Source organism: Solea solea, chromosome 1 (genome assembly GCF_958295425.1).
Source record: "Solea solea chromosome 1, fSolSol10.1, whole genome shotgun sequence".
Classification (NCBI taxonomy): domain Eukaryota; kingdom Metazoa; phylum Chordata; class Actinopteri; order Pleuronectiformes; family Soleidae; genus Solea; species Solea solea.
The window spans coordinates 37,999,666-38,027,543 of record NC_081134.1 but is presented as its reverse complement, the minus strand read 5'-3'; the positions used below and the strand labels follow the sequence as shown (position 1 = coordinate 38,027,543).

The 27,878-nt window shown below is 40.1% G+C and overlaps 2 protein-coding genes across 4 annotated transcripts; both read left to right on the top strand.

Moving 5' to 3' along the window:
- The first annotated feature begins 2,371 nt into the window (after nucleotides 1-2,371).
- On the top strand, nucleotides 2,372-20,718 carry trpa1b (transient receptor potential cation channel, subfamily A, member 1b). Its single transcript, XM_058637368.1, has 29 exons — nucleotides 2,372-2,773; nucleotides 4,186-4,286; nucleotides 4,487-4,658; nucleotides 4,747-4,909; nucleotides 5,106-5,281; nucleotides 6,096-6,203; nucleotides 6,355-6,463; nucleotides 6,960-7,105; nucleotides 7,872-8,008; nucleotides 9,268-9,316; nucleotides 11,081-11,180; nucleotides 11,276-11,376; nucleotides 11,730-11,905; nucleotides 12,848-13,012; nucleotides 13,667-13,781; nucleotides 14,011-14,177; nucleotides 14,343-14,433; nucleotides 14,535-14,594; nucleotides 14,694-14,783; nucleotides 15,265-15,335; nucleotides 15,466-15,622; nucleotides 16,615-16,704; nucleotides 17,450-17,619; nucleotides 17,727-17,856; nucleotides 18,569-18,751; nucleotides 18,863-18,931; nucleotides 19,334-19,435; nucleotides 19,543-19,661; nucleotides 19,986-20,718. The coding sequence occupies exons 3-29, from the start codon at nucleotides 4,563-4,565 to the stop codon at nucleotides 20,194-20,196; spliced, it is 3,351 nt and encodes a 1,116-aa protein (XP_058493351.1). The 5' UTR covers nucleotides 2,372-2,773; nucleotides 4,186-4,286; nucleotides 4,487-4,562; the 3' UTR covers nucleotides 20,197-20,718.
- A 3,591-nt stretch (nucleotides 20,719-24,309) lies between these two features.
- LOC131466056 (transcription factor 21) lies at nucleotides 24,310-25,742 on the top strand. Of its 3 annotated transcripts, none has more exons than XM_058639139.1 (3): nucleotides 24,310-24,430; nucleotides 24,569-25,017; nucleotides 25,136-25,742. In XM_058639139.1, exons 2-3 carry the CDS (start codon nucleotides 24,586-24,588, stop codon nucleotides 25,214-25,216), a joined length of 513 nt encoding a protein of 170 aa, XP_058495122.1. In that variant the 5' UTR covers nucleotides 24,310-24,430; nucleotides 24,569-24,585; the 3' UTR covers nucleotides 25,217-25,742. The 3 variants fall into 3 exon arrangements, with proteins under 3 accessions (XP_058495122.1, XP_058495115.1, XP_058495107.1); XM_058639132.1 differs by having other exon boundaries at nucleotides 24,509-25,017; XM_058639124.1 differs by having other exon boundaries at nucleotides 24,310-25,017.
- Nucleotides 25,743-27,878: the final 2,136 nt, after the last annotated feature.

Below are 27,878 nucleotides of genomic sequence, written 5' to 3'. Positions count from 1 at the left end.
TTCACCTGTCTTCATCATTCTCCTGGCCACATCATTCACTCACCTGTCCACATCATTCACTCACCTGTCCTCATCATTCACCTGTCTTCATCATTCTCCTGTCCTCATCATTCACTCACCTGTCCCCATCATTCACCTGTCTTCATCATTCTCCTGTCCACATCATTCACCTGTCCTCATCATTCACTCACCTGTCCCCATCATTCACCTGTCTTCATCATTCTCCTGTCCACATCATTCACCTGTCCTCATCATTCACTCACCTGTCCCCCTCATTCACCTGTCTTCATCATTCTCCTGTCCTCATCATTCACTCACCTGTCCGCATCACTCATGGTAACGGATGTGATTTAAAATGTAGTGAAGTACAGAACGTCCAAATAAACATAGTTAAGTAAAAGTAAAATGACAAATTTTAAATTTTGATTTTTTTTTTTTAAAACAACTTTAAAAAGTACAAATACACAAAAAACCTACTCAATAGCAGCAACGCAAGTAAAGGTAATTCATTACTCTCCACCTCTGGCATCGCTCCACTGCTAAGAACTCATTCTTTACACTGAATGAAAGAACATTTTAATCGTATTGTTGTTACATATCCATTACACATTCAGAAGCGCTCAAAGAAGTCAGTTGTCACACACATGCTACCAGCGTGACCTCGCTTTACCCTTACATCTATCTATTCATGTGCAATAAAGACTGTCCCCACCGCTAATTTCCAAAACAAACTCATCTACTATTGTGGTGCAGTTAGATCTGTTGTGTTTATATATGTGTTATGCAGCTTGATGCAAGCAATTCAGCTCACCTGGAAAGATAATACTCCGCTTTGTAAAAACCATTCTGCCGTTTGCTTCATGCGTGGCGTTCTGTAAATATTACAACAAGACCTCTCATATAGATAAACTCCTGAGAACAATATCCGGACAAATATTAGTCCTGTGCTTTTACAGTTGGTGACTCTGGCTCTTAGCAAAAGCATACTTGGTGACATTTATTGTGATAGATAGTTTTGTACCTGTTGTTCAGCAACAAATCTAAAAGTTATTTAATAAAATGCATTATTTTTTGCTTGTTTGTGGATGTACCGGTTCCGTGATTATAATACAACAGCAATATATCAGTCCCGCATCGACAGCTGCAAGTATCTTCAAGGTTTCATTTCAGAAATGAAATCAGCTACGTTGCTGTGAGCCACAAAGTATGCCCAATAGATAGTCTATATTGTATAAGGTTTCTAAAGTGTTTAAGGCGCAGTGCGAATCCCCATTCCACAGAACAGCCTTGTGCTTAGACATTTGAGTGTTTTATCCCCTGAATTAGATAAGTTCTACTAAATTTAAATGTACTGTGTTTTCAAGTATTTTCTTTTCTTTTTTGGTAGTACCCAAACCTACCCAAACCAGTCAAACCAATAAACGTGAGATGGTTCAGTGTGAGTACATTGTGCTGATGGCTGCACAAAAAGTACGACATCATCATGACTCAGCCTTTGGTACCATGACCATTTAAGTACCCACATCTATCAAAAAGTACCAATGTGACCCAATACAAATACTTAATTACGAGCAGATGTCAATTCCCTTCTAAAGTGTGGATACTGTAAACACCATGTTGTGTTCATTTTGTGACGCACTAATGCAAAAGCAGCACTTTTAATCTTACAGCGAGTTAAAATGTAGCTCCGACCTGCTCTCTGTGCAGCTGGGTGATTAAATTCATGATCATATTTCATGACTTGTTGTCTTATATGTACGGTACATTAGGTATAGTGCTTTATTGGAATAAAATCTGCAATATTTGCTTCTGAAATAAGAACAAGTGGCCTGAAACATAAACTGGCAACAAAAAACGGAACAATATTTACTTAAGTAATTATCTTCCTTGACAACAGTTGTTGCTGTGGCCACTGCCAACATGGCTTAAATGAATGTGTTAAACATCCACTGTACTTTTTTTTTCTTCATTTACTACATATAATATTCTGGTGTGTTTTTAAAGAACTTCTGTAAACCTGACAAGGCAGATGGAGTATCCTCTTTGTGTAGTCAAAAGCCAGTCTAACTCATTCCCTCGATGATAACGCTGGTGCAAACGCCGGTATAATCCCTATTTAATGATATACCTTATCTGATAATCCTGCCTGAGGAATATTCCTTAATCCCAATGATCAACAAGAAGGTTTCAGAGGTTGTCTTCAGCAGAACAGACCTTGTCTCAAACACGGGCAGTAAAGCAAATAGTTTTCTCAGACAAAGTAAGCGTGTGATTAATGGTATACAGTGTATTATATGCAGCTGGGTGGTCACACTGCTCCTTTGGTTTGTTTAAATGTCAGGGTGAACTGCCTGACATCAAATCAAATGTGACCAATAATACGGACAGGCCTGGAAACTTAAAGTGATTGAAAAGGCTGTTCTGGATATGAACACATGCTCTGCTTCCTTCACTATAAAGGAAAGTGCCAAATTTGGACATAAGCCAATTGCACATCAGAGTAAAGACCATATTTCTTCTGAATATGATATCAAGCATCCACAGAAATTAGCTTAGCGTGAAGGAGACATCAGTTAGCAGTGTAAGTAATCACATTTCAACATGGGCTCGTCTACTCCTCTGTGAAAACACCATGGAAGTCATAGGGGGCAGCGTTTTGCCCGGCATTAGAAACCAGACAGGAAAATTGTTCACTCCCCACAGTATTTAAAGCCGGTGGTGAGGAGAGCTTCCAGACTGCTCAGCTCAGCAGCAGCATCATCACACAGATACAGTAAGTACATCGCGCCTATCGACTTGGTCTCTAATGTTTGAAATTTACTGTAAATGTATGAAAGGCTATACTGGATGTTGAGGAACATGTGTTAAGTTTTCATTTGTATTTTGCTTAAAATGTCAACTTTAAATACAGCGTTTGATGTGGAGTGAGTGAGTTAACATTCAACAAGTGCGAGCGCAGCAACAACAAAAGTCCTTTATTCATTACAGTTCAGCATTTGTTTAATTAATATGTTCACTTTTGTAATCAAAATTGTTTTGTTTTTTTCATCTCCCACAGTCATAAACTGACCTTCAATTGTGTCCACTTAAAGCTATTTTTTCTTGGGGTTTTCTTTTAATTAGCAGTCAGACTCTGATATTGTATGGGGATCCTCTTGTATTGGCGTTCATTTTTTTCCCAGCAAATGATCTTCACATTGAGTCACTATTAAATACAATTTTATCTGGTCTCTACGTTTTACTTGTCTCTGCGTAATTTGTTTACCGGTGCCCATTAGTGCACTTCCTGCACACTTGGCTTCTACAAACAGATCAGTGGCAGTCTCAATTACAAAGACCAATGACAATTTACACTACTGCTCGGAAATGATGGGGATGTTGGATCTTTATCAGAGCCACTAACTATAAAGGAAAATGCGGCTTTACTGTAACACTGCTTTTTTTTTTTTTTTACTTCCACAAGAGGATGTGGAATGTAAGGTACAGCGGTCAGACGCAGTGGGACGCATTAATCGTCAGTCACCATTTGTTGGTCCAGTGTGGTCACAACTTAAGTGCAATCTATATCCAAGAATTAAAAGTACTTAATCATTGATGGCTCATAATGGATCATAATCAATTGATGGATCCTAATGGAAATAGTTTTTAATGGCTTATAACAAACATCAGTGAACTGTATCATATTGCATTTCTAACACTTTTTATGGAGAAATATTTATTCCACCTATACCTGTATGTACACCATGGTGCATGCAGGGTAAATCCGTATGCAGTCACCCGAAGATCACATAGAAAGAGCTACACTATGTTGATGATTATTTCTTTCTTCAGAACAAGGCATTACGCATTTCCAGAGCTGCCTAATTAAGACTTAATTAAATCAATTACCATGGTGACCACAGTTCACAAAGGTTTATTGATCTCTCAACTGAAGAGACTCGTTTTCTTCACCTTAAAGCAGCAAGTAAAGTGTTGTTACGAACGTCCACCCAGGTGCAATGACCTGTGAGCTTACTTAAATCACAAATTGTTCGATTTAACGAGTATTTGCTTACACTGTCAAGAAATGTCCATCAGAGTAATTTACACACGTGAAAATGTGACGCAGTTTTTGGCATTTTGATATGAGCGAGGGGACCGTGCACGGAAACAATTACAAGGTCTTTTTCAATTTTCTCACACAAGGACCGCGCAAGGACACCTGGGACAAATTCAAACAAGCTGCCCCCAGCTGTGAAGAACATAATTGCAATCTTCAACAGAAGCACCTGCAAAATATTCAGCAGGTCAGAATGCCCTTCTGGGTAAAGTCAAAGTCATTTGTACCCATGAAACACCTTCATGGTTTAAGGCATTATTTGCCCCCTCTGTCGCATTATGCTCCATGTTTTTCTTGCATGTAAAACAGCTATTGTAAATGACTTGATTAGGACAAAGGTGACTTTTTTTGTTTTATTCATTTTTTGTTGCCGTTGCCTTCGTGCAGGACGCGGTTGTGTCTGGGACACGTGTCGCCGTTGTCACTCTTCATGAGCTCTCATCTCCACGGAGTGTCTTAAGCAATGCACTTCAACCGGGAGGTGACTCGACAAAACAGCTGTTATACGTATGTGATAGAAGATGACGATCCAGCCCTGGCCAGCCTAAATATATTTGAGGTGAAGGTGACATCAAACTCTGTTAATGTAACTGTCTAGACAAGTCTTGTATTGCGTATAATATTACATCATCTTTGGATTCATCTAGTTGGCAGAGAGGGGCGACTTGGCTCTCTTGGAGAACCTGGTGCGGAAGAGCCCCAACGTCCTGAGCGAGAAAGATGAATGCGGAGCAAGTCCCCTTCATCATGCTGCCGCAGGGGGCCACGTCACCCTCATCCAATTCATCATCACTGTCGTAGACTCCGAGGGTAAGCATGTCTCAGTCATCGATCAAAAGATGCCGTCCAAGCACAGGTAAAAATGTGTGTATTGTGAATCACCATCATTTTTGCTTTAACTTACTGCAGGGACTAGTATGTTTGATTTGTATCTGGCTTGTATAAGAGGTGGCACTACACATTTTTATGTATGTGCGTGTGTGCGTGTGTGTGTGTCATCTTGTAGAGCTGAACAGCTCGGATGAGCAGGGCTGTGTCCCTCTACACTGGGCGGTTGAGAGGAACAAGGCGGAGAGCTGCAGGGCTCTTATGAGCCTGGGGGCTAACCCAAACATCCTGAACATGGCCCTCATGTCCCCCCTGCACCTGGCTGTCAACCGTGGGCATAACAATCTGGTGGAGGTGAATAAGCTGAAATTACTCAGCGGAAATACAACAGCAATGTCTTTCTTGTTGTACTGCTGCGTTTTCTTAGTCATATCAAGGTGTGTGTGCAGCTTATGTATTTGTACGTAGCTTAAGGTATAATGAAGAACAGGCTTCTTGTCAAGTGTTAAACATGGTAAGACTTCCTTGGGTGAGATTGTGACGTTCAAGTTACCAACTCACCTCAATCATTTTCATAAAATGAATGAATGAATAATATTAAGGAAAGAAACATCCAACCTCTGCGGCATCACAACAAACTACAGATCCAAACTAAACTGCAAAATGATCGAGACCTTCCCATTCTACATTATGTCTTAAACTTAAATGTATTAAACTTAAGTGTCAAATATCATTTTATATTCATATGAACAATAAAAAACAAATCAGGCACACAAATATAAAAGGTAAATGAATAGAGCGAAACAACCCACACGTCCTAATCCATCATAGATCATCGCCGCTAACTCCGCTGCACATTGTAATGTATTTTTTTCCCCCCCTGTCATCTCACTCGCCTACTCAGAGGAGAAAGATTTTACATCATTCTTATTATCACATCACATCTTTTACACCATGTGAACTTGTCACTGTGTGCATTCTGCAAAAACCTGACTCAACACTCTACTTAGAAAGACCTTGTCGTGTCACCCTGGTAGCATCTGGCTGTTGTCCACACACTGACACAGTGTGCAGCCTATGAGTATGACACATGATGAAAACATGAGTGTACTGCATGTATACACATGCATATAAGCTCAGTGGAGTTCTTATTGTCTGCCTCCCGCAGCTGCTGCTGTCTTACAATGCTACAGAGAGTAATCTGGAGGGAGACCTTGGGAACACCCCGGTGATGCTGGCCTGCTCCGTCAATAACTGTGAGGCTCTAAAGATACTGGTATGTCCAAAGTTCCTGTACATTTATTCAACCACGTTCAGTTGTTTGTACCTGCGTCAGCCTCTTAAGGAAAAACTTGGCTTTCACGCTGTAGTTTAGTCTCTAACAAAGTCTCGTCTTTGTCCCCCATCCATTCTCCGGTCCGCCAAAGTTAGGACACGGAGCGCGGCTCTGCCATCAGAACAAGCTCGGTCACTTTCCCATCCACGCGGCTGCCTTCGCAGGTGCAAAGAAAGCCATTGATGTGATCCTGAAGACGGGTACGACAAAAGGAATGACCATTCATCAGAAAGTGAAAGTGCTGACATGACTGAAGTTTTTTTACAAGGCCAAACTGCACATTAGGCTGATTGATAACAGGAGAATTCATCTAAGCCTGCAGAGACATTTTTTTTGCAGAAAAATCCTAATGCTGCTTCAGGCCAGGAGCCACAGATTGACAGTGTTTATCCACAGTGGGAGGGAGTATTGTTTAGGCAGAGCAGAAAATATTTATGTTTTTCCTCAGCAAAAAGAAATGTATGGATTCTTGTGCTGTTTTGGGAATTTACAGCCCACCATGAAGGAGCAGAGTTACTTCATATAACACTAAAAATACAAGAATCTAATGTAGTAAAACAGGAAATGTTAGCAATAAACCAAATATTGCATCATTATGCCTACAAACATTAACTCAGACTTTTTTTTTTATTATGGGCTGTGCATGAATTCAGTATGTTATTCTCAACTGAGAAACTGCTAATTCTTTCTGTGCAGGAGAAGAGACTGGCCACTCTGTTACAGCCCACATCAACTATTTAGACAAGTCGAAGAGCAGTCCCCTACATCTGGCTGTCCGTGGTGGGAATATTGATGTCATCAGCCTCTGCATCGCTAGTGGGGCCAAAATTGACCAGCAACAGGTACTGACAGTACAGCAGTATGTTGGTTCACACCTTTGCAAAGTTCAAGCAGACGAGTCTCGGTCTTTGTACTGTAAGTGGTAGGGCTTTGTTGGTCATCTTGACAACAAAGCGTGTGGATACACAGACACACAGACAGACAGACACACAGAGCCACTAAAAACCATACTTCGCTCCCACTCCACGGGGTGAAGTAATGATTACTCTGTAATATTTGTGAGAAACAAATCTGTAGAACATGATGTGTATAGGTCAGGACAATATTTAATCTACAATGGTAATTTGACACATTTTGGCTTTAAGAAATATCGCAAATATTGCAGTAGGCCATGTTTTGCGATGTCGATAAAATTTCGATTCACGGTTCATCCCTTGTTAGAGGCTGTAAGTGTTATCATGCCCATCAGGGAGTGATGGATGTGCCTAGTCCTGGGTTAGTGAGTGTCGTAATAGCTTCAGTTAGCTAAATTGATACAAATTACCTCCGTTTACATCATGAGGTTGAGTGGAGAGATCACTGACCTCCTCCTGCTAATCCTGGTTATCTTATTAAAGGCTTGTGTTACAGTCTTCAGTGTTCAGCCGGAAAATCTAGGAGATACAGTAGTTTACTAATGCTAATGCACAGGGGGAATATGTGTGCATGCTAATTTCTCTCTGTGACATTATGCCCTGTGTTGCCATATCGAGTAAATAACACGTTTGATGGGCTTGTCAATATCTGTACTTCATTTCCCATAATTCCTCAATGTTTGTTGCTGTTCAGAATGACAGGTCCACACCTCTACATTTGGCCTGCACTCAGGGCGCCACTGAGGTGGTCAAACTGATGCTGTCCTCTATTGACCACGTGGAAGACATCATCAATCTGACTGACGGGGCATGTCAGACCCCTCTACACAGGTGGGCTTCACCTTTGCCTACTTAACTGGGAATATCATCGACTGTGCTTATGTGGCCTTGGCTTTCCATTTTGGACAATAAGGACTAGACTGACATGTTAAAAGAAAAAGACTTTGTCTTTGTTATTATTGTTGTTGTTATTATTATTATTATTATTATTATTATTATTGTGAAGCCAACAGGGCTGGGTCTCTCTGACGATCGCCTGAATTTGATTCTGAATCACAAGGTCCCTATTCGTTTTGTTTAGATTAAACCAATTCAAGTCCAATATATCCAGCCTAGAAGTGCATCAAACAAGTATTTACCAGATTTTCCAATAGAAGGCACTATGAGTGCAGCCTGCCCTGCATCCAGGCCGTCTTCTTCAGGAAATGGCTCACATTAATATGATTAATATGATGGATTAGACACATCATACAACTCCAAATGCCCTCATTGACACATTCTCCAGCCCACTTCCAATGTTTATACTAAGTTTTATGCAATGCCAACCTAACCACAACTGTTGCTTGTTGCACTCAGCATTAATCCTAGCCTTTTTTTAAATCATCAACACTGCATACTCTTGGTGTACAGCAGTGACTGCTGTTCCAACAGCTTGCCCATTTTGCATTCACATCAAGCCATCTGCATAATTCCAGCTTCATAATACTGTGAAATAAATGGGGGAAACATTGTTATCAAATCTTTCGGCAGGGCTAATAGAATGGGGGAAACCCATTCTATTATAATAATGCATGCAAATAATTAAGATATGATTCCCGCACTGACTACATCTAAAAGCTATTTGCCGCAACAGAGGCACGAGGAGAGTAGAAAGTGGAAAGGGGGCAGAACATTGTGAGCATGTATTAAGTGGATTACTTCCTTCCTTTGTTCTGGGAACAAAAGTCCTTCTACTCTACATTTTTATTATGTCTATTATTCTAATATCATGACTGCAATGTGCTGTAAGAATACTCAATGACTAAAGGTGTTCATATCAGGTAGCTGCACTGTACAGAGATCATCATTTTCACCCACTACATACTCAGAATTATGTGTGGTTTGCAGATTTCACCAGGAGAGGGTCATTGCAGTGTGTCACTGAAGTGAATCATCGCTTTCCTTCGCTAAGAGATGTGACCACAAAGGCAAATCTAGTCGTTATTGCATGCTTTGAAAAAGAAGAAGAATTAGACTGTGCTTATTTGTCACCAGACAATGTAAAACTCACGAGTCATGATGCTTCACATGTCCTGTGTTTACCTTTCCAGGGCTACAGTATTTGACCACACAGAGCTGGCAGAGTACCTCATTTCATTGGTAAACAAGACACACACATACACACACTCTCCCTCTCTCTCTCTCTCTCTCTCTCTCTCTCTCTGAACACACCCTACAGCTGTTATGCGTAGGCTATTTCCAACTTCATTCCTAACTGCTGTTATCAGTTTTTGACTTCAAACACAGAAAAAGTCTATCATCAGTATCAATGCATGGGGCCATTCTTAGAATTCTGTGCCTTTGTGATTGATTGCCACAACTAAACTTTGTCAAATATTAAACACCCCTCTTAGTTCAGGAGAGGTTAATAGAGCTTCCTGTTGCTCGCAGCTAGTCTGTCACCATTTATTACACTTTATATAACCAATATAAACATATCTGTGTTGCTAGGGAAAGAACGATGGGGTCCAAGTTCATCTCCTGTCAACTCATTCGTTTGGCAAACACGGCAACGATTTGTTCGTATCTGTGAAATAGCCCACAGGGGTGTGTCGTCTCCTGGCACTGAAAGCAGATTAATTCAATGCCATTTACTACCAGTGTTTTTTGATTTGGTGTTTCCATTTCACTACACCTTATAGCTTATGTTGTTGCTTTGTTTTTAGTAGACTGAAATAAAGAACGTACAGTATGTATAGGCTATTAAGTGACAAGTAGTCAACCATTGACCAGGTTCATAAATGCACTTCATCGGCACATACATGACACAATACAGGGTTGACTACTTCATTTTGAAGAAATAACGACACAGCTTTGTTATATTATGCATATTAGTGATAATATAAATGTTTTCCAGATAGGATTAAACAGTTTTGTTCAAGCCTTGTACGACAAAAGTTTGCTATTTGCTCACCGGAGTGTAAACATCACCAGCTTTAAGGACTTTGACAGCATCTTAGATCATCTCCCACACAGCACTTCATTATATTAGGAGCAGATAAACACACGCGCTGTCAGTTCATCACAATGTTTTGGTTTTAGAAATGCACAAAGAGCTCAAGAGCTTAGAATAGAGAAAAAGAGACAACCAACAGTTTACACAGTGAGCAAACACTCAGAGTCTGTGGACAAGAAGAACCAGACTCAGACAAGTGGAGCCATCTGCCTCGCACGACTGGGGTAAAAAGGGGGGAAATGGAGGAGATTGAAGAGGTTGGAGAAAAGGTGGATTTAGATGATCCTAAACTGTTTGTAGGCCTGAATATGTGTTTGACTGTAATGGTTTGTCTCCATATATTTGTGCTGTAATAGGATAGCTGAACTACCCAGATTCAGTCATACATTCATTCATTCATTCATCTTCTACCACTTTATGACATAGGGTGAAAGGCGAGGTACAATCTGGACAGGTCACCAGTCCATCACAGGGCCACATAGAGACAAACAACCATCCACTCTCACATTCACCTACGGTCAATTTAGAGTGCCCAATTTTCCTAATCCCATAATCTGCATGGTTTTTGGACTGTGGGAAGAAACCGGAGAACCCCGGAAAAAAAAACATGCACTAACGGGGAGAACATGCCAACTCCATACAGCCCAGGTTGTGAAGCCATAATGTCCAAATGTTGTTTAGCGGTTTTAGGGAATGATCAGATGGTGTCTTCACTTGATACTTCACAAAAAAACCAAGATATCTTAGATGTGTTTGAGGTATATTTCATTCCAGTAGCTGTACAAATCTCACATTAAATCATGGCTTTACTGCTTAACAAAACAGTGTTTATTTATTTTTGCAATAATTACAGCAGTGCAATGTGATTAGTGCATAAATGTTCAGTCTTTACAACACTGTGTACCCAGGGTGCAGACCTGAACAGCACTGATTGTAAAGGAAATACTCCTCTGCTGCTGGCTACAAGCTGTGGAGCATGGAAAACAGTTTCTCTGCTGCTGTCAAAAGGTGAGCTACAGTTTTCTATTTCACTATGAGCAATGACCCCCCCCCCCAATTTGTGAGAATATAGACTGTACACCCTTGTGTTTATATCCCTTTAGGGGCAAATGTAAATGTCACAGACAGGGGGGGTTGTAACTTCCTTCACCTGGCTATTCTGCAGCCCAAGGGTCTGAAGAATCTCCCAGAAGAAACCCTGCAGGTACCAACAATCGATGTTGTGATGTGTAGCTCCTTTAATGCGCTGTAGCCGTTTAGATTAAGACATTGGAATTTAATTTCTCTAGTGTCCTTTGTCATTTTTCTTTGAGTCTTAGCGGCATTGTGTTCATTGTCAGCTGATTAGTGCAAATATTTAAAGGCTTGCTCAATAATTATAACAGGATTCTTGATTATTAGCCTATTTATAAAATGTCCGTGTGTGTGTGGGTTTGTAGACAGCGATGCCATGAAATAGGACATTTTAACCGCTGCAGTGCACTCAGGTTTTTTGTCCATTTTTTTTTTGCACTGTTCAATAATAATTGCATTGTCTGGTAATGTGTTTATCTTTAGCATAGCAGTGTGAAAGCATTGCTGAGCTGTGAGGATAATGACGGCTGCACCCCGCTCCACTACGCTTGCAGACTGGGTATCCATGACTCAGTGAAGAACATGCTGGGCCTCTCAGGGCAACTTGGCCTCACGTACAAGTCTAAGGACAAGAAGTCGGCCTTGCACTTTGCAGCTCAGTAAGTTCAATTGGTCCCAAAGGGTTTGTGATTTTCCAAACCACTGAAGTAAACAATATTGATGTAAAGTTCAATTTTCTCTGAAAGTTGCTTAGAATGAACAAATTGGACCAAGGGAGTGCCACAAACAGCAATAGAGCCAATAGTATTAGTGTTAAAACTCATTAGCCATTACTTTCCTCATAACAAAATGTCTAGTTTTGAAAGGAAAGGCAGTGACACTTTTTCAGGTAAATTCCAGCTAGTTGACATTGTTTATGTGCTCTGCAACCAGTATATTATATTAAATAATATCATTAGAGTAAAAACCATGAATCAAAAATGGCTTAAATCCCTCCTCAAACTAAGACATTTCTCTGTAATTGAACAGCGAGTGTTACTTTAGTGCAGCTCAGTTGTTTTTACCCTGTGAGACACTTCTCTACTCTCCGAAGATTAATCACACCTATCATGCGGTGACCTAAAGAACGTGTCACCGCAATAGAATCCAATTAGTGAGGCACGTGTGACGAGATGTCACTAATGGCGTGAAATGAGGGGACGTTCAACATTATTGTTATTGATTTCTCCATCGTGTACGCCCATTTTATTAGAGCGAGAGGACAAATAAAGGCCATGCCGTGATATCATCATACTTAAGCTCATCCTCTGTCTCCACTTGTCCAGCGGCACAGACACAAAGTGCTGCTGACCTTTCTTAAAAGGTTGGGGCGTATGTCCTCTTGCAGATTGCAGCACCCTTTTTCTGTTAGAAACGTGTTTATCTACATTAAACATACAGTACATGTCCAAGCCCTCTAACAGAAAACTAGATTCTAGATCGACAAGATCTCAGTCTGTGCCTTTGCTGTGGACCCTAGCACAAGAAGCATTTCCATAGCAGAGCATTTCAGCAGATCATATTATTGATAGGTTCTTCTCATTGTCCATCTTCCTGTTAAGGTATGGGCGGATCAATACCTGTCAGCGAATACTGGAGTCCATCCCAGACTCTCGTCTGCTAAATGAAGGCGATGAGCGAGGCCTGACACCACTTCATTTGGCCTCGAGAGGGGGACACGCCAAGGTGGTGGAGTTGTTGTTGCGCAAGGGAGCTCTCTTTCACTGGTGAATCCAAAGACTCATTGTACACATTATACAAATGACAGAGTAATTATTCAAATGTTAAAACATGAATTTTCTCAGGTATTAACCCTTGTGCTGCAGTTGCACGCATGGCTTATTGCCCTGGGAATAATACACAGCTCCTAATATGGACATCCTGCGGTGTGTGTTTATAGGTCACATATTCAGGCTTTAAAAAAATTCTGGTTCAGTAGCGATATAAAGTAGCAATAATTGTGCAGAAGCCACAAAGTATAGCGTTTTTCTTTTTTTTTTGTTCTTAAAAACGAGCTAAGTGAACTTTGAACTGTGACGTATTTCCAAATTTCACAAATTCAATCTGATTTTAAACATTTTGAGTACTTTTTGTTCAGGAGTGTTTATATAGTTGGTGAAAATGATTTTTTTGTTTCATCAGGTTGCCTAGGTTGTGATGAAAAAGGGATATGAGACACTCTTATAGCCTCTGTATAAAGGCTACTGTAGGTTTAAACGTAGCCAAAATGCTGTGTTCTAAGGGTTAAAGTGTAACCAAACCAAATTTTGTGATTTGATTGTTGACTCAACCCTAGCTACACCTGAACACCTGCAGTTCTCACGTCTGTGCACAGTTCTCTTATGTGCGACTGATTTCAGTTACTTGGATCTTTTCCCCAGCGATTACAAGGACTGGACTTGTCTGCATCATGCTGCGTCTGAAGGATTCACACAGACTATGGACATTATCCTATCAGCCAATCCCAAGTTACTGGATAAAACGGATGAGGATGGGGTATGAGTTATGATTTATTTTGCAAAACCACCCATTGACTAATACATTTTTACACTTTTACATTTTACATACAACTATCGATTTTTTTTTGTTGCAATTAATGGGTTAAAATTGCTTTTTTGAACAACGTGGCATCCTAATAAATACTGTACAGGTAGCATTAAATAATACATTCATTAGTGTACTATAATAAATCAAGTCTGTCCCCTGTTGCTTATTGATTTACCAGAACACTGCACTCCACATCGCAGCGAAAGTGGGACATGTGGCCGCAGTCAAGATGATGTTGTCTCGGGGAGCAATGATCCTCTTAAACAAGAATGACACCTCGTTTCTCCACGAAGCGATCCACAACGCGAGGAAAGATGTGGTCAATGCTGTCATTGACAGTAACAGGTAGGTTATGAATAGCGCCGAAAATACAGAAAAAATCAAATGTAATTAGCAGATTTTGTGTCTAAATGCCAATGTGTCATTAACTTTGAATTAAAGAGAACCAAAAAAAACCATATAGTTTTAATGTGTTTTTGAAATTCCTATTCTTAGTTTTTTATCTTCCAGATGTTCCGAGGCTGTGACATTTTTCCGACCTGGCTCAGATCAGAAATGCCCCGTTATAGATTTGATTGAGTTTCTGCCTGAGAGTTACAAGGTTTGCAAACTAAGACAACAAAGGTCATAAATGTTTTGTGATATAAGTTGTTTAAACTGTATACATTGTCTCGTTTGGGTTTTTCTATTTTCCCTCGATAGCACCTGTTGGACCACTGCGTTTTGGAATCGGACGATGACCAAAACAGTCCTGAGTATCATGTAATTCAGCCGCAACACATCTACAATATCACTATGTCGTATAATGCACTGGATATGCTGAGCAAAGAGTTATAACAGCTTGAACTTAATGTGTTGTAGATTGAATATGATTTCAAGTGGCTCCAATCTCCCATTGCGTTGAAGAAGGCAGACATCAAATTTGAATACCAGCCACTGGCTGCACTCAATGTAAGTGAATTTCTTTTCCTACTATATAATTTCCACATAACGCACACAATTTACCGTTATTCATAGTTTGTGAGATTTTATTGTCGTGAGGCTTTAGCTTCAAATGAGGTTCTGTAGACTTAACCTCACACTTTGCACATATAAGCATCCAAACGGTATCAACATGCTCATTTATTGATGGCACTTTTCGCCGTTATTTTCTGCTTTGATGGGCACAGCTGCATCGCTAAGTGTTGTGGTAATTTTTAAACGATTTCGCTTTGCTTGCACTGGTAAGTGGGGCGCAGTGGTGTGGCGCCTGAGAAGGCTCTAATTGTCACATGTTCCCTAGAGAAAACACAGATTTGTTTTTAACAGCGAGACGGTACTTTCTGATATCTTTCCCTTTGCACCAAATCTTAAAAGCGCTTGTGTAATCCACCGTTAATCATTTGGAGATCAATAATGGAGTGAGTTATATTTTCTGTGGCTGTTTCTGCAGGCGATGGTGACGTACAACCGGCTCGATCTACTAAACCACCCTGTTTCCAAAAAGTACTTGGCAATGAAGTGGTGAGTATTAGATGATTAAATCATCAAGAGTCATAGTTTTCTTTTCTAACATTCTGACTGCTTATCAGGCTTTGAATATCAGTCTTCAAAACTAAAACCTAAATGTTCTCTTGTTTATTTTCCTTCACAGGGATGCTTATGGAAGCAAGGCTCATATGTTAAACATGTTTATCTACCTGTTAGGGCTGCTGCCCCTGACTCACCTGATGGTGAATCTACGGCCCACTTTTAACATCACTGACACAGGCGAGCACAGTATCGTCATGAAGCCCGTATCTTTCAAAGAGGTAGACATGGAAGTGCTGATCAGTATTAAGGGGCAGAAGCTCTGTGTTGGCCGATGTGGAAACTGTGTTTATGAGAAATGAGCCTGAATAGCAGTGGTGTGGTGAAGTGAATCCTCAGTGCTCGATTCCAGGTCCCAAGTCTAGAGTTCTAGTCTGTTGCATGTCACAAACTGCCAAAGAAAAGTTTGAGTTGAGTCGGAATTTGAGTCGAGTAAATGTAGAAAAAAAACAGAAGCCTAAATATTAACATAATTCATTTGCAATTGACACAAGAGCAGATGCTATCATTTAATAGCATCTTTAGGTTTTAACCACAGACTCTGTTGTGATGAAAGATATTACTTGTACAGTATATGCACAATATGCATCAACAGAAAAGCCAAACCCTGGCCAAACTAAAGAGTCATCAAGGCCTTTATAAGCAATGCATAGAGGAAATATATTATTATGTGTAATTGATACAAATCCTCAATAATATTCGGTTCTGGTTCTGGTTCGGGCATGTTTGCTGGACTTTTTCATATACCTACTATGTTTTTGTTAATGTTCATTTTCAGAGTCTGGGATGAGGGGGAAACGAGCAGCATTATTACAGCTGTACATCAGAGAAGACTTTGCTGCTTATATTGACTGTTTCTGGCTCTGGTTCAGGTCAGATACAAAAAATAAATAAAAACAGAAACACTGCTGCTGAGCTGCTGTGTTGCTCTCAGTTTAGAGGTGAGAGGAGACCACGGTTCTCAGTAGCAGCTGCGCTTCAGTCAGTCGACCCAGCAAAAACAAAACACAGCTGCGTTAAAGGCTTCAATTAAAATATCACAGTCCAAGTCTGAGTCATTAGAGTCGTGAGTGACTGGTCCTATAAATTGGGACTTCAGTCCTGGACTCCACCACTACAGCACTGCTATGTCAAAGGCTCACCATAAGAAATATGTTTGGTTGTGACGTCGTCTCCAAAGAGTCGGGTAACGCTCAGTTTTGTCATTTCACAGCAAAGCGTGTTCATATCCTTCTGCATGACGATGGTCTTCGTCATGAACATCTGCTGCATTGGGAAGGAGTTGTTGCAGTTCTCGCAGCAGGTAGTGAAACACAAAAGTCATTACTTTGCATTCATAACTCTGGCCATCGCAAAATCCTTGAAGACAAACTAGCAATAACACTGCATGTTCTGTAATATACGGTTAGAGCTGGAGTGTGAGTGTTTAACATGAGTGAGTGTGAAACAACTGTTCTGGAGCACTGGGTGCTCCTAGCCTAAAAATGACAGTATTTATGATGTTTATGATGCCATTTCAAAATAAAAGTGTTCCTTTTGATATGGATCGATACATAATTCACCATATAAATGTATTAATATTGTTAAATGACTCTACAAGTTAAAACAAAATTACAGAGATAACTGATATTATCTGCTGTAGTGTGTAACTATGATATAAAGCAGCTTTTCTCAAACTTAAAAACCTATCTTTGTGGGGACAATTTGTCTGGGCCCCACAACTTTAATGGGCTTTTTCAGTGTGAAGGCTGGTTTTAGTTTTCGGGTAAAGGTTAAGGTTAGGCACTTAATAGTAATGGTTAAGGTTAGGGTAAGGTGCGCTAAGGAATGCATTATGTAAATGATACAAGATATAAAAGGGCAGGACATGGTATTTACTCAGAAGTCCATAGACAGTGATAGCTGCACTGAAGCTTTCATGTAATGTAACACAATAGATTAAAACTGTACTGGTTATTCAGGTTATGGAACAATTCATTAAGAAGTTTGTTAAATATCTGTAAGATTTGCTGAATCTAAATATTGTGTGTGTGTTTTTTTTTGTTAAGGGTTGGAATTACTTGAAGGATTCTAGTAACGGCTCTGACTGGATATCAGCCATCTTCTCTCTGCTGTTCATCGTCCCTACCATGCTCAATGTCAATGGTTCTTATCACTGGCAAGCGGGGGCACTGGCAGTTTTAACCTCATGGGTTGGATTTCTCCTTTATCTCCAGAGGTACAATTCAAATTGGACTCCTATCTCCCTTTCATGTGTTTTTATTTTTCATAGTTACTATTAATATCATTCATAGTTACTATTAATATCAACTCCTCCTTCTTTAGGTTCGAGGGAATTGGCATCTATGTGGTGATGTTTGGGGAGATCCTACGGACACTGTTCCGTGTTGTGTTGCTGTTCCTCTACCTGCTGTTAGCATTCGCGTTGGCCTTCTATGCGTTGATGCTCAACCAGGTAAAGAAAGAAACAAATAATAAAAACATTAATGAAACTAAAACTCTTAAGCCGTCACAGGGATTTCAAAAAGGAGGTTGTTCTTTGAAAAATAACAAATTCATTTAACAACAATAGTGGAGAATAATGTGATTCATTTTATCCCGTAGGTCAGGGGCGTCAAAAATACGGCCCGCGGGCCAGAACCGTCCCACCCGAGGGTCCAATCGGGCCCGCAGAGTGAATTTGTGAAAATTTCACATTATGATTAGATTAAATGTTACTATATTTTTCAGTTCCAGTTACCTTTGTAGATGCACATGTGTGAATGGTAAACTAAGCATAATATTGTTGTTTTTCTCAGGAAATCTCAGGTTGTTCATAATATGTTTTGTACAACATAGGGAATAATTAGGAGTTCTTGTTGTTTAAAGGTTATTATGCTATTTGAGATCAGATGTGGCCCCTGAACTAAAATGAGCTTGATACAAAACAAAGGGTTTTGAATTGAAAACCCTTTGGTTATTAATAGAGAGAGGCTTTTCTCTGTCTAACATAAATAAGCTCAACACATTTCCAGGGTGTTGTGATTGGACATAGTGGACAAAAAACATAGAGCATGAATGTTCATAATAAATATACAGTATACTTGTTATTTGGTCAGATGTTGTCAATAACTGAAATCAACTGAGTAATAAACTAATATTAATGCACTATTACGTCCGTCTTCTAGAAAGAGTTTGAAAACTTGCCACTCGCAGTGGTGCAGACCTTTGTGATGATGGTCGGAGAAATGAACTACCAGACCAACTTCCTGGATCCTTATCTGCGCAACCAGCTTCCCTTTGGATTCGTGACTTATTACATTTTCATACAGTTTGTGATGCTCATGCCAATACTGCTCGTGAACCTGATGGTAAATCAACTCAAAGTTCATGTCGCTGTACGCGTATGTGCGACACCTGCTCGTATACATGTTATTATCGGTTATGTCTACATAGTGAATGGTTCTCATCTCTGCTGGTAGATTGGTTTGGCAGTCGGAGACATTGCTGAAGTCCAAAGAAATGCGGCGCTGAAAAGAATAGCCATGCAGGTAGAGTATGTATGGAAGCAGACGTTACACCTTTCATCCTGCACAGTCGGATTTTAACAGACAAATATTTCTCTTAATTATAGTCAGTGTTGTAATGTAACAGTACAAATGAAAAAAAATCACGTATATGTACTTTTTTTCTAGCAACTTTTATTTTTACGCCACTATAACTCTCTTTGTTACTCGTTACTACCAAATATAATCAGAAGAAGAAGAGTTGGTAATGGTCTGTATTTATATAGAGCTTTTCTAGTCTCAATGAGCTTTACACTACAGTTTAGGACAATATCCAGTTTAAGACATCAAAAAAGTCAATTACAGGTTTATAACACAAGACAAATACAGTCTGCATGATCGTGAGAAGTGACTAATATGATACATTTACTTTATTATTGATCTCAGATTGACCTTCACACTGCTCTGGAAGATCGGCTCCCTTACTGGTTCGTGAAACGCGTGGACAAAGCCTCCGTAACAGTCTATCCCAATCGCAAGTGCTCAAAGGTATCTTCCACACTGCAACACTCACACTGTGTGTCCAGCTGAATTGTCTTTGTAACTAATTGCCGTCACTCGTCCTCGCCATCTTTTATTGTTTGTTTGTTTTACAGCACTTTATCATGCAGTTCTTTTCGGGCAAGGATGAAGCGGATCAAATTTGGGGTCATGTGAAGGCTAAATCACAAAGCTGCACTATGATAGAGAATGAGCTCAAGAAGCAGAAGAACAGGTAAAAATCATCACATGGTGGTGATCACATGATCATCTGTTTTCTTTCGTTTTAAGAATCTCCTTCGCTATACAGTTTCTAAAAATATGTTTTTGATATCATGCATGAATGTAAAGTAACTGTGTTGTAGCGCTGTTTATAGTTGTTTTTGATGCATGAGCAGCCCCTAGTGGATCATAACGAGTAAAGAGTGTGACCAGGTCAAAGAATAATGTGACTCATGCTGTAACAACTCGGCACCATCAAAAAGCCTTGTTACACATCTACCCAAATTATAAGCGTCTGGCACCGAGTTCCAGAGTAACTGATGTTCTCCTTCTCCAGGATGAAAGAGATGTCAGGCGTCCTGGAGAAGCAGCACAGCCTCCTGAAGCTCATCATCCAGAAGATGGAGATCACCTCAGAGGCTGACGAGTATGATGGCCCCACGAACGTCAGCAGCATGTGGCAGAGTCCAATCCAGGCTAAGTCGAGAGGACACGGTGTGTCTCGGTGGGTCCCACTGATGAAAGCCATAGAGAACAAAAGGAAATAAAGAGGATAAAACAACCGTATAACCTTACAACGTGAAATATCACCGCATCATATGGATATTATGTAATCATGGCATATTTGCATGGCTGATTCAGAATCTCATTGTAATCAAGTGCCCTTATTTATATATATATATATATATATACAGTATATAAGTAGTTATTGTGTGGTTTTAAGGAAGTAAAGTTAGAGTAGGTGATATTGCTGCATGGAGTTTAGGCCTTGAAGGAATACTTTTGCATTTAGCTTTGTATTACTAGAATATTGGTAGTATTTCTTTAAAAATTGTGCTTCCCAACCTCGGTTTCCCCTGAGTTGAGAAATACTTTCCTTCTTTTCTTTGTTACGTGCCCACCAGTGACACTTGGTCCTGTTAGTGTAACTGTTAGCAAAGACGGCGGACACTGTTTACAATCTGGGAATGAGGTCCCGTGCCCCTACGAGTGGGTCTAAAAAGTGTGGAATTAGCATTGTGGTTTCAAGCCTCGGACCAAATGTCACTGGTGGGCACGTGACAAAGAAAAAGAATGAAGATATTTCTTGATTTAGGGGAAACTGAGGTTGGGAAGCACAATTTTTCAAAAATACTACCCCTATTCTAGTAATACAAGGTTAAATGCAAGTAGTTGTAATCTTACACCACAACTCTTTAAGTAGTTGTGGTGTAAGATTTAAATATAAACAAATGATAACGTTACATTCATGTCATCGTCGTCAAATCACCGTCTCATGACTCTCTGTGTTCTGTCCATATCGTGGTGTTTATATCTCGTGTAGCCTTGACTGAAAAGTTTCAGAAGTGGTTTCTACTGCCTTGAGAATCCCCGTCATTCAGCTGTATGATGGGATGTACACACCCCTGCACTGCGCCTGTATACACACAAACGCTCCCTCAGTCAGGTCGGATGATATTGAAGACTAAAGAGAGAAAAGAAAAGAAAAGAAATCACCAAAAGAGATGCACTATAGCGCTTTAAGTATCAGCAGATTCAATAACACTTTCTTGTCGAGTATATTGACCTAATCATAAACATGTCACTATGTATAGGTGCACATTGTGCCACGACTCTGCATTCAGTTGCTGTGCCTATTTCTGTGAAATGCTGTGATACAGTATATTATGTGCTGCTTTATCTTTATTTTTGATCTTCTATCATATGACATAGAAGAGCTTAGCAGTGCTTTAGAGAACAGCTAATTGAGGGTCCTCATAAATAAACTAAAATAAACAAATTCCACCTTATCATTAATTATTCTTGAAATGTGAAAAAAAAACAATGTAGAGAATTAGTTTTTTTCTATACGTAAACTCAGCTCAGTCACGTTTGCTTGCAACGCAGGCATCGTCCATACTCTAGCTGCGATGAGAGTAGAACAGAAGTGTTTCATGTGTGAATTAGTTCGATTTCTATTAAAAATATAGCAGTGTTTGTTGTGATGGATGTTTTTATTTTTATTTCACATTTATTTAGTCAGAGACTGGATGAATAAGAATAATTTTAAAGCACAAATAACAATAACATTAAAAGAAAATTATGTCGCAACTTGTTCTTGCATGTCATCTTCACAAAAAAACATGTCCACATCATGATGATCTGACTTTTTGGAGTCTTTTCACAAACCAAAAAAGCTTTTTCTCAATTAAAGACAAAGATTTTTGGGATGGATAATTTGCAGAACTTTCACCACGCTGCTGTTTTGTCACATATTTTAATGTGATCAAATATGGCAGTTAAATTAAGATTTGGTCTTAATTGATATCTCCTGAGTAAATATGAAATGTCATGTAAACCACTTTTTGTTCATCTTAATTTTGTGCAGCAACATTCACTTGCAGTATATTCAGTGAGTGACACTGAATTATAATTCAATAAGGACTTTGAATTAATAGTAACGTATAAGCGGCTGTGCTTGTACATTACCTTCAGCTCTAGAAATGATAAGAAGCTGGGAGAGAAACACCGGCCTGTGACATCATGAGCCTGCACCTGTCCCTCTGCTTCTCTAACACAGAGCCCCAGTAAAGGCCGTGACCCCTGAAAGTCTTTGCTGATAGACAAACGCTAGCTCTCCCTTCAAGTCAACTTTTGAAGGATATTTATTACTGTCGGCCCTTAATGTAATTATTCCCAGAGCAAATACAATAACCATGTAACCATCAATTACACTGATGTTTTGGACAATATTTTTTTGCTTTTACTTGCGCCGCTGCAGTAACATCTGTAGAATGACTAATGAACAGAGTGTTTTATGTCAACCTGCCTCCTCTTGACATTGAATGAGGCAGCAGGTTGAAATATGTCTTGCTTAGCCAATGCCTGTTTTATGTTGTATTAAAAAAAAAAAGACAATTTATCAACGCTGGAGTAAATCCAACAGCAGAATCCCTTAGTGTGCACATTCAAGTGTCTCCGTCAGGCTGTTCACCTTGCTGACGGATGTGGTGACAGTGAATGAGATGGCGGCCTGCCTAAATCTCAGACTGTCTTAAACCAACAGAAGTGGAGCTCAACATCTCAGTGTGACACATTCAAGGCTAAGCTGAGAGCAGGGATCTCCCCGAGGTCCAGCTGATGTTGGGGGGTTTTGTGTTAATTGCATGGAAGAAGGGGGTTATGTGGAGCATGGGAATATGTTCTTGGATTAAGGAGGATTTTTTTGGTAGAGGAGAGAAATCGGGGTGTGTTTTTTTTGTCCATGAAAAACAGAATTGGAACACAATTGCGGACCAGTGATAAACAAGTGATTAAAGGTTGAACATATTAGCGGCTTGATAAAGTGAGATTCAAGCTATTGTGCTTGTTTATATTACCTCCCTGGAGACTGTTGGATTACAGCGTTGAGCTCAGTGCACAGCAGAGCTGTAATTCCTCCCTACAGTGACCCTGGCATGGCCAGCAACCAAAAATCAAGCATGTGTCTCAGCTGCAGTTGGGTAATCCTTGGCAGACAAAAAAAAAATAATCTAAATTTCACACACATTAAATGGACCAATAGCTATCAGGGACCTTGGATTGGAATATCCTGAGAAAAATAGTGGAGGAGGGATTCTTGTATAAGTGCTATATGGACACAGAATATCCATTCATTCTGAGAAACTGTGCTTCCGACCCTGGAAAATGTATTCCAGTTTCCCTACAGCTTGACTTGCATTGCTGATGATGTGCTCTGTGCTCGCCATATTTTACTCTGTGATGAAATCTGACGGGCTGCAACAGATATTCTGCCTGAAGCGTAATGTTTGTATACCACAAACACAGCCTCTCTTTCTCTGCAACCTTCCATGCAGTCTGTCTCTGCAAACACACTCTGTTATATACTGCAGTTTCCCTCTGGCCTTGTGCAATCTCAGCCTCTTCCTCTACTCCCGACTGTGCTGGCTCGCAAGCTCAAACCACAGTAAAAATCTACTGTTTATGTCAATTCTCTTAGAAAAGTTTGAAGGACACAAAACAAATACGAAAGTTTCCCCATTAAAAACCAAAAAAAAGAGAAAAAACCTATGGGAATGAGGATGGTTTCCCCCTCGCCCATGCCACACCCTTGTCATGCCAACGCTCCAGATGTCATGGGAACCGATAACAGCTGTGGCTGGTGTGCTCAGGCTGCGTGTGAAAAGCTGCTCCATCTGCAGAAACCCAATCCCTCTGTGAAACCAGCGTAGGATTAGGCACTTTTGATAAGGTCCTCAAGACATCTTTATTAACAAAGCACATCTGTGGGACCGACAAACCTGGGAAATGTTTACTCTGTGTGTGCATTTCCAAAAGGATGCCCATATGTGTGTGTTTGTATGTGTCAGAAAAAAAGTTATGCCCTTTTGTGGCAAAACATTAGTGGGATTATTATCCTTGTGTGGAATAATGAGTCTTCTGATATCCTTAGTGTGATTTTTTGCAATTTTACCCGCCCACAATATTGCTTTAACTATAATAAGCCATTCATTTGCAAGAGGCTCGGTGCAATTATCAGGTTGTTGATGAGCAAAGTCAGTCTTTAACAGTTTACAAAAGTGAAACAAGAAACTGAGATCATGGTGGCTTGGATAAAAAAAAGGGGGAGGAGAAATGTCCCAAAAAAAAAAGTACAGATGCCAAGGACACTTAAATTAGAGGGTTAGGGGAGCAATGAGGCAGGTTTGAGCAGTGGGGAAAGCTCTGATTTTCAGATTTGACCTCATAGCAGTTGCTATTGTAATACTGTCCAATGCTGACAGTGCAGGGCTTCAGGCTGAGGTAAGTTTGCCAAATAGGCCAGACTGCTGATTCAAAGCTTTTGTGATTCACTTAAATCGCATTAACCCATTCATCTAGCTTGACATACACCTGTGCCCAAAAAACAAAAAAAAAGTGCCACTATCGTCCGCCTCCAAGGCACAGGTGTAGCAGCCATGTCCACTGGCTCTGCGGCAAGCGACGCTGAGGACTATGAGACATGCTGCAGAGGGAGTGCAGACCCTTTGGAGAGGGCCGCGCGGAAGACTACCTGCTGTGATCCGCACACGTACTCGGACGAGGAGCTGGAGGAGGACGGTGTGGACGCGCGGGCGAAGCAGCAGCAGCAGGAGCGCAGACCTTCTAGGACGCACCACAAGGACGCGCGCCAGTCGCAGAGAAACGCGGCCAACGCCAGGGAGAGGTCGAGGATGCGAGTGCTGAGCAAAGCTTTCTCCAGACTAAAAACCAGCCTGCCCTGGGTGCCGGCGGACACCAAGCTGTCCAAACTGGACACGCTGCGCCTCGCCTCCAGCTACATATCTCACCTGAGACAACTCCTGCAGGATGACAGGTTCGAGAACAGCTTTGCGCATCCAGCCAGTCTGGTACGAGGACACAACTTTGTTTACCTTTGTGTTACATTATTTGCAAGCATGCAGTACCATTCCATAAGTACTTTATGTGGTTAATATTGATGAACCTGTTGTGTTTTTGCTTTGACAGACTTGGCCGTTTATGATGACAGTCCGAGCAGAGGACCAAGACATCTCAACTACTGTTAGACTTTGTGGAGCCACAGCATAGAAACCACTTCTTACTTCTACTCAAACTGAAGAGATTACCAAGAACAGAAAACCACTTCTTCCTCATCTTTGGCCATTGCTTTGTGTGTGTGCGTGTGTGTGTGTGTGTGTGTTTTGATGTGGCATGTGCAGGATTGTGTTGTGCATGTTTGCTGAAGTCACTAGGATGGCATGTTTACACTCTTGTATTCATTTATATTTGATTTCTATGGACACTGTATTAATGAAAATTACTTCTGATCACAAAACTGTATCGATGATGCAGTGTATAGTTTTGTGACCCTGTCTGTGATATACAATATCAGTGTGTTTAACATTCTTTCTTTTCTGCATGTATTCGGGTACTTTTTTTTTGCAGGTAACATAGTGCAGCTATCCGTTTTGCTACTTTGATTTGAATATACCAAGTATTAAAAGGCCCACAGGTGCAGCAGCAGCAGCAGGAGGAGGGAAATCTATTTATTGTGTTCATGATACTGTATGTTGTAAAATGTTTGCATTTCATATAAAACAGTTTGATGGTGATGATAATAATAATAGTGGTTACATTTTTCCTGGAGGCTACATTTTCTCTTTTCATCAGCATCCCAGTGATGTTGCTGCACGTGGTCATGTGACTTGAAAGATGCATTAAGCAGCTCCATTGCAGAAATGTGGTTACTAGATCATCATCATTCAAAATCCACATGCAAAAAAAAAAATCTGCTCTGTGTTATTTGTGCATACAGCTCAACTCCATGTGTGCATTTTTTTTGAAAAAGCTCAGATCAGTTTTCAACTTTATTTTTTGGTGCATGAGCTTATCCTTGCTAAAAGTTAAGTGATTCAGTGCAGATCCAGAAAACTACTGGCAATTTATCATGATATTCAAAATGTGCAAATATCATTTGTGGTCAGAAAATGAATGACCTCTTAATAGGTTGAAAAAAAAGACAAAAATCAAAGTCAATTACAATTTTAGAGTGACGTTGAGTTCTCTTGTACACATACCACCTCTGTGCTACACAAACACATCTGACTGACAAAGAGGAAATGGCTGACAGATATCTCCTGTGCTCTGGAGTCCTTTTTATTCTGTTAAACCCCAGAATGATGTGAGTACAGATTGATGGAAATCCAGTGTGTGGGACAGACTAACAAAGAGCTTTAGTAGAAGAAACAGACAAAGAGGGGAAAGGAAGAGTTTTCATCAGGTTCACATAGAGCTGCAGCTGTTGGCGTGTTAGTGCATTTCCCAGAACTGTGAGGCCACTCTCATGGGACAGACCAGTCACTCTGCTGGACCAGGACGGCTAATGAGCCGCCTTCTCACACTAAACCACAACTCTTCTTTCAGACCAAACACTTCCGTCCCCTGTGTCTCCCAGGGAAAGCAACGTGCAAACGTTCAATGTGCATCTCGACTGCACTGAAAATGAGGTGCCATAAATCAAAACGCGGCATGTAAACAAAACGGTGGTTTCCGGGACTGGCGGCTTTGCTGCAGTTACTTGAGCTCAAGTGTCTGGGAATACAGTTTTTTTTTGTATTTCACATATGAATACAGAAGTAGTTTTAGTGCCAGTGTTGATGGACCAAGTTTGACTCAGCTCATGCAGTTGGTAATGATACATGGGTGACATCTAGTGGTGAGAAATGATAACACAGAACAGCAAACCTAAAGCTCTGAATGGCAAACTTAAAATCAATGGACCACACTTTGTGCATCTTCCTCTTAATGTTAAAAAAATGACACTTTGGTGGAAAAGGTGTGAAAAATCTAGTGATTAAAATCCAACTTCTGTTTTAAAGGTTACACACACACACACACACACACACACACACACACACACACACTCATTTGTAAGAAAACTGAGGCAAATCACCTATAATTATGTGATAAAAAAAATGTTTTTGGTTTATTAGATTTTTGCCTTAAAGTAAAAGCATGCAAATATTGTACATTAAAAAATAACAGGGTTTGATAGAGTTAATTATATGTTTGTTTTATACTAATGGCTTTTCATTTCTTTAAATAACAGTCTTGACTCATAAAACTGTAGAATAATATACTAGAGGGGGAGACATGAGATGTTAAAGGGATTTTTCATCATCATTATTATGATTATTATTATTATTATTATTAGTGTTAATAGTAGTAGTAGCAGTAGCACCATCTGTGTTGTTTTACTATGACAATTGAGAATGGCTTTGAGTGACAAAGTGTTGCCTCTGAAAAAGGACACATTGAACATTTCTTTGGAAAAAAAGAGATGGAAAAATACAAGTTTACTTCCAGTATTTGACAAAATCTTGATTATAAAGTTACGATTTTTCAAACTCAGAACTAATGTTAATTACTTTTGAGGAAAATACATAATTTTTAACAAGTTACCTGCAAACTAGTTGAATGATTAATCAATAGATAAGCCTTTAACAACAGCCCTACACTAGTTTTGAGTCAGAATTGCAGCAAGTTAAAGAACCATGACTGGTTATGTCCACCAGAGGTCACCATATCTTCACAGTGGACAACAGTCGACAACATTACAACAAAATGCACTCACAGTTTTCCTGGCATTATGGGGTATATTTGAATTCCGGAACCCTCAGTATTAAATTCCCAATCCTTTGGTTTTCCTTCTCTACACTGACACCAAATTGCTCTGGGTGTCGGTGTATAA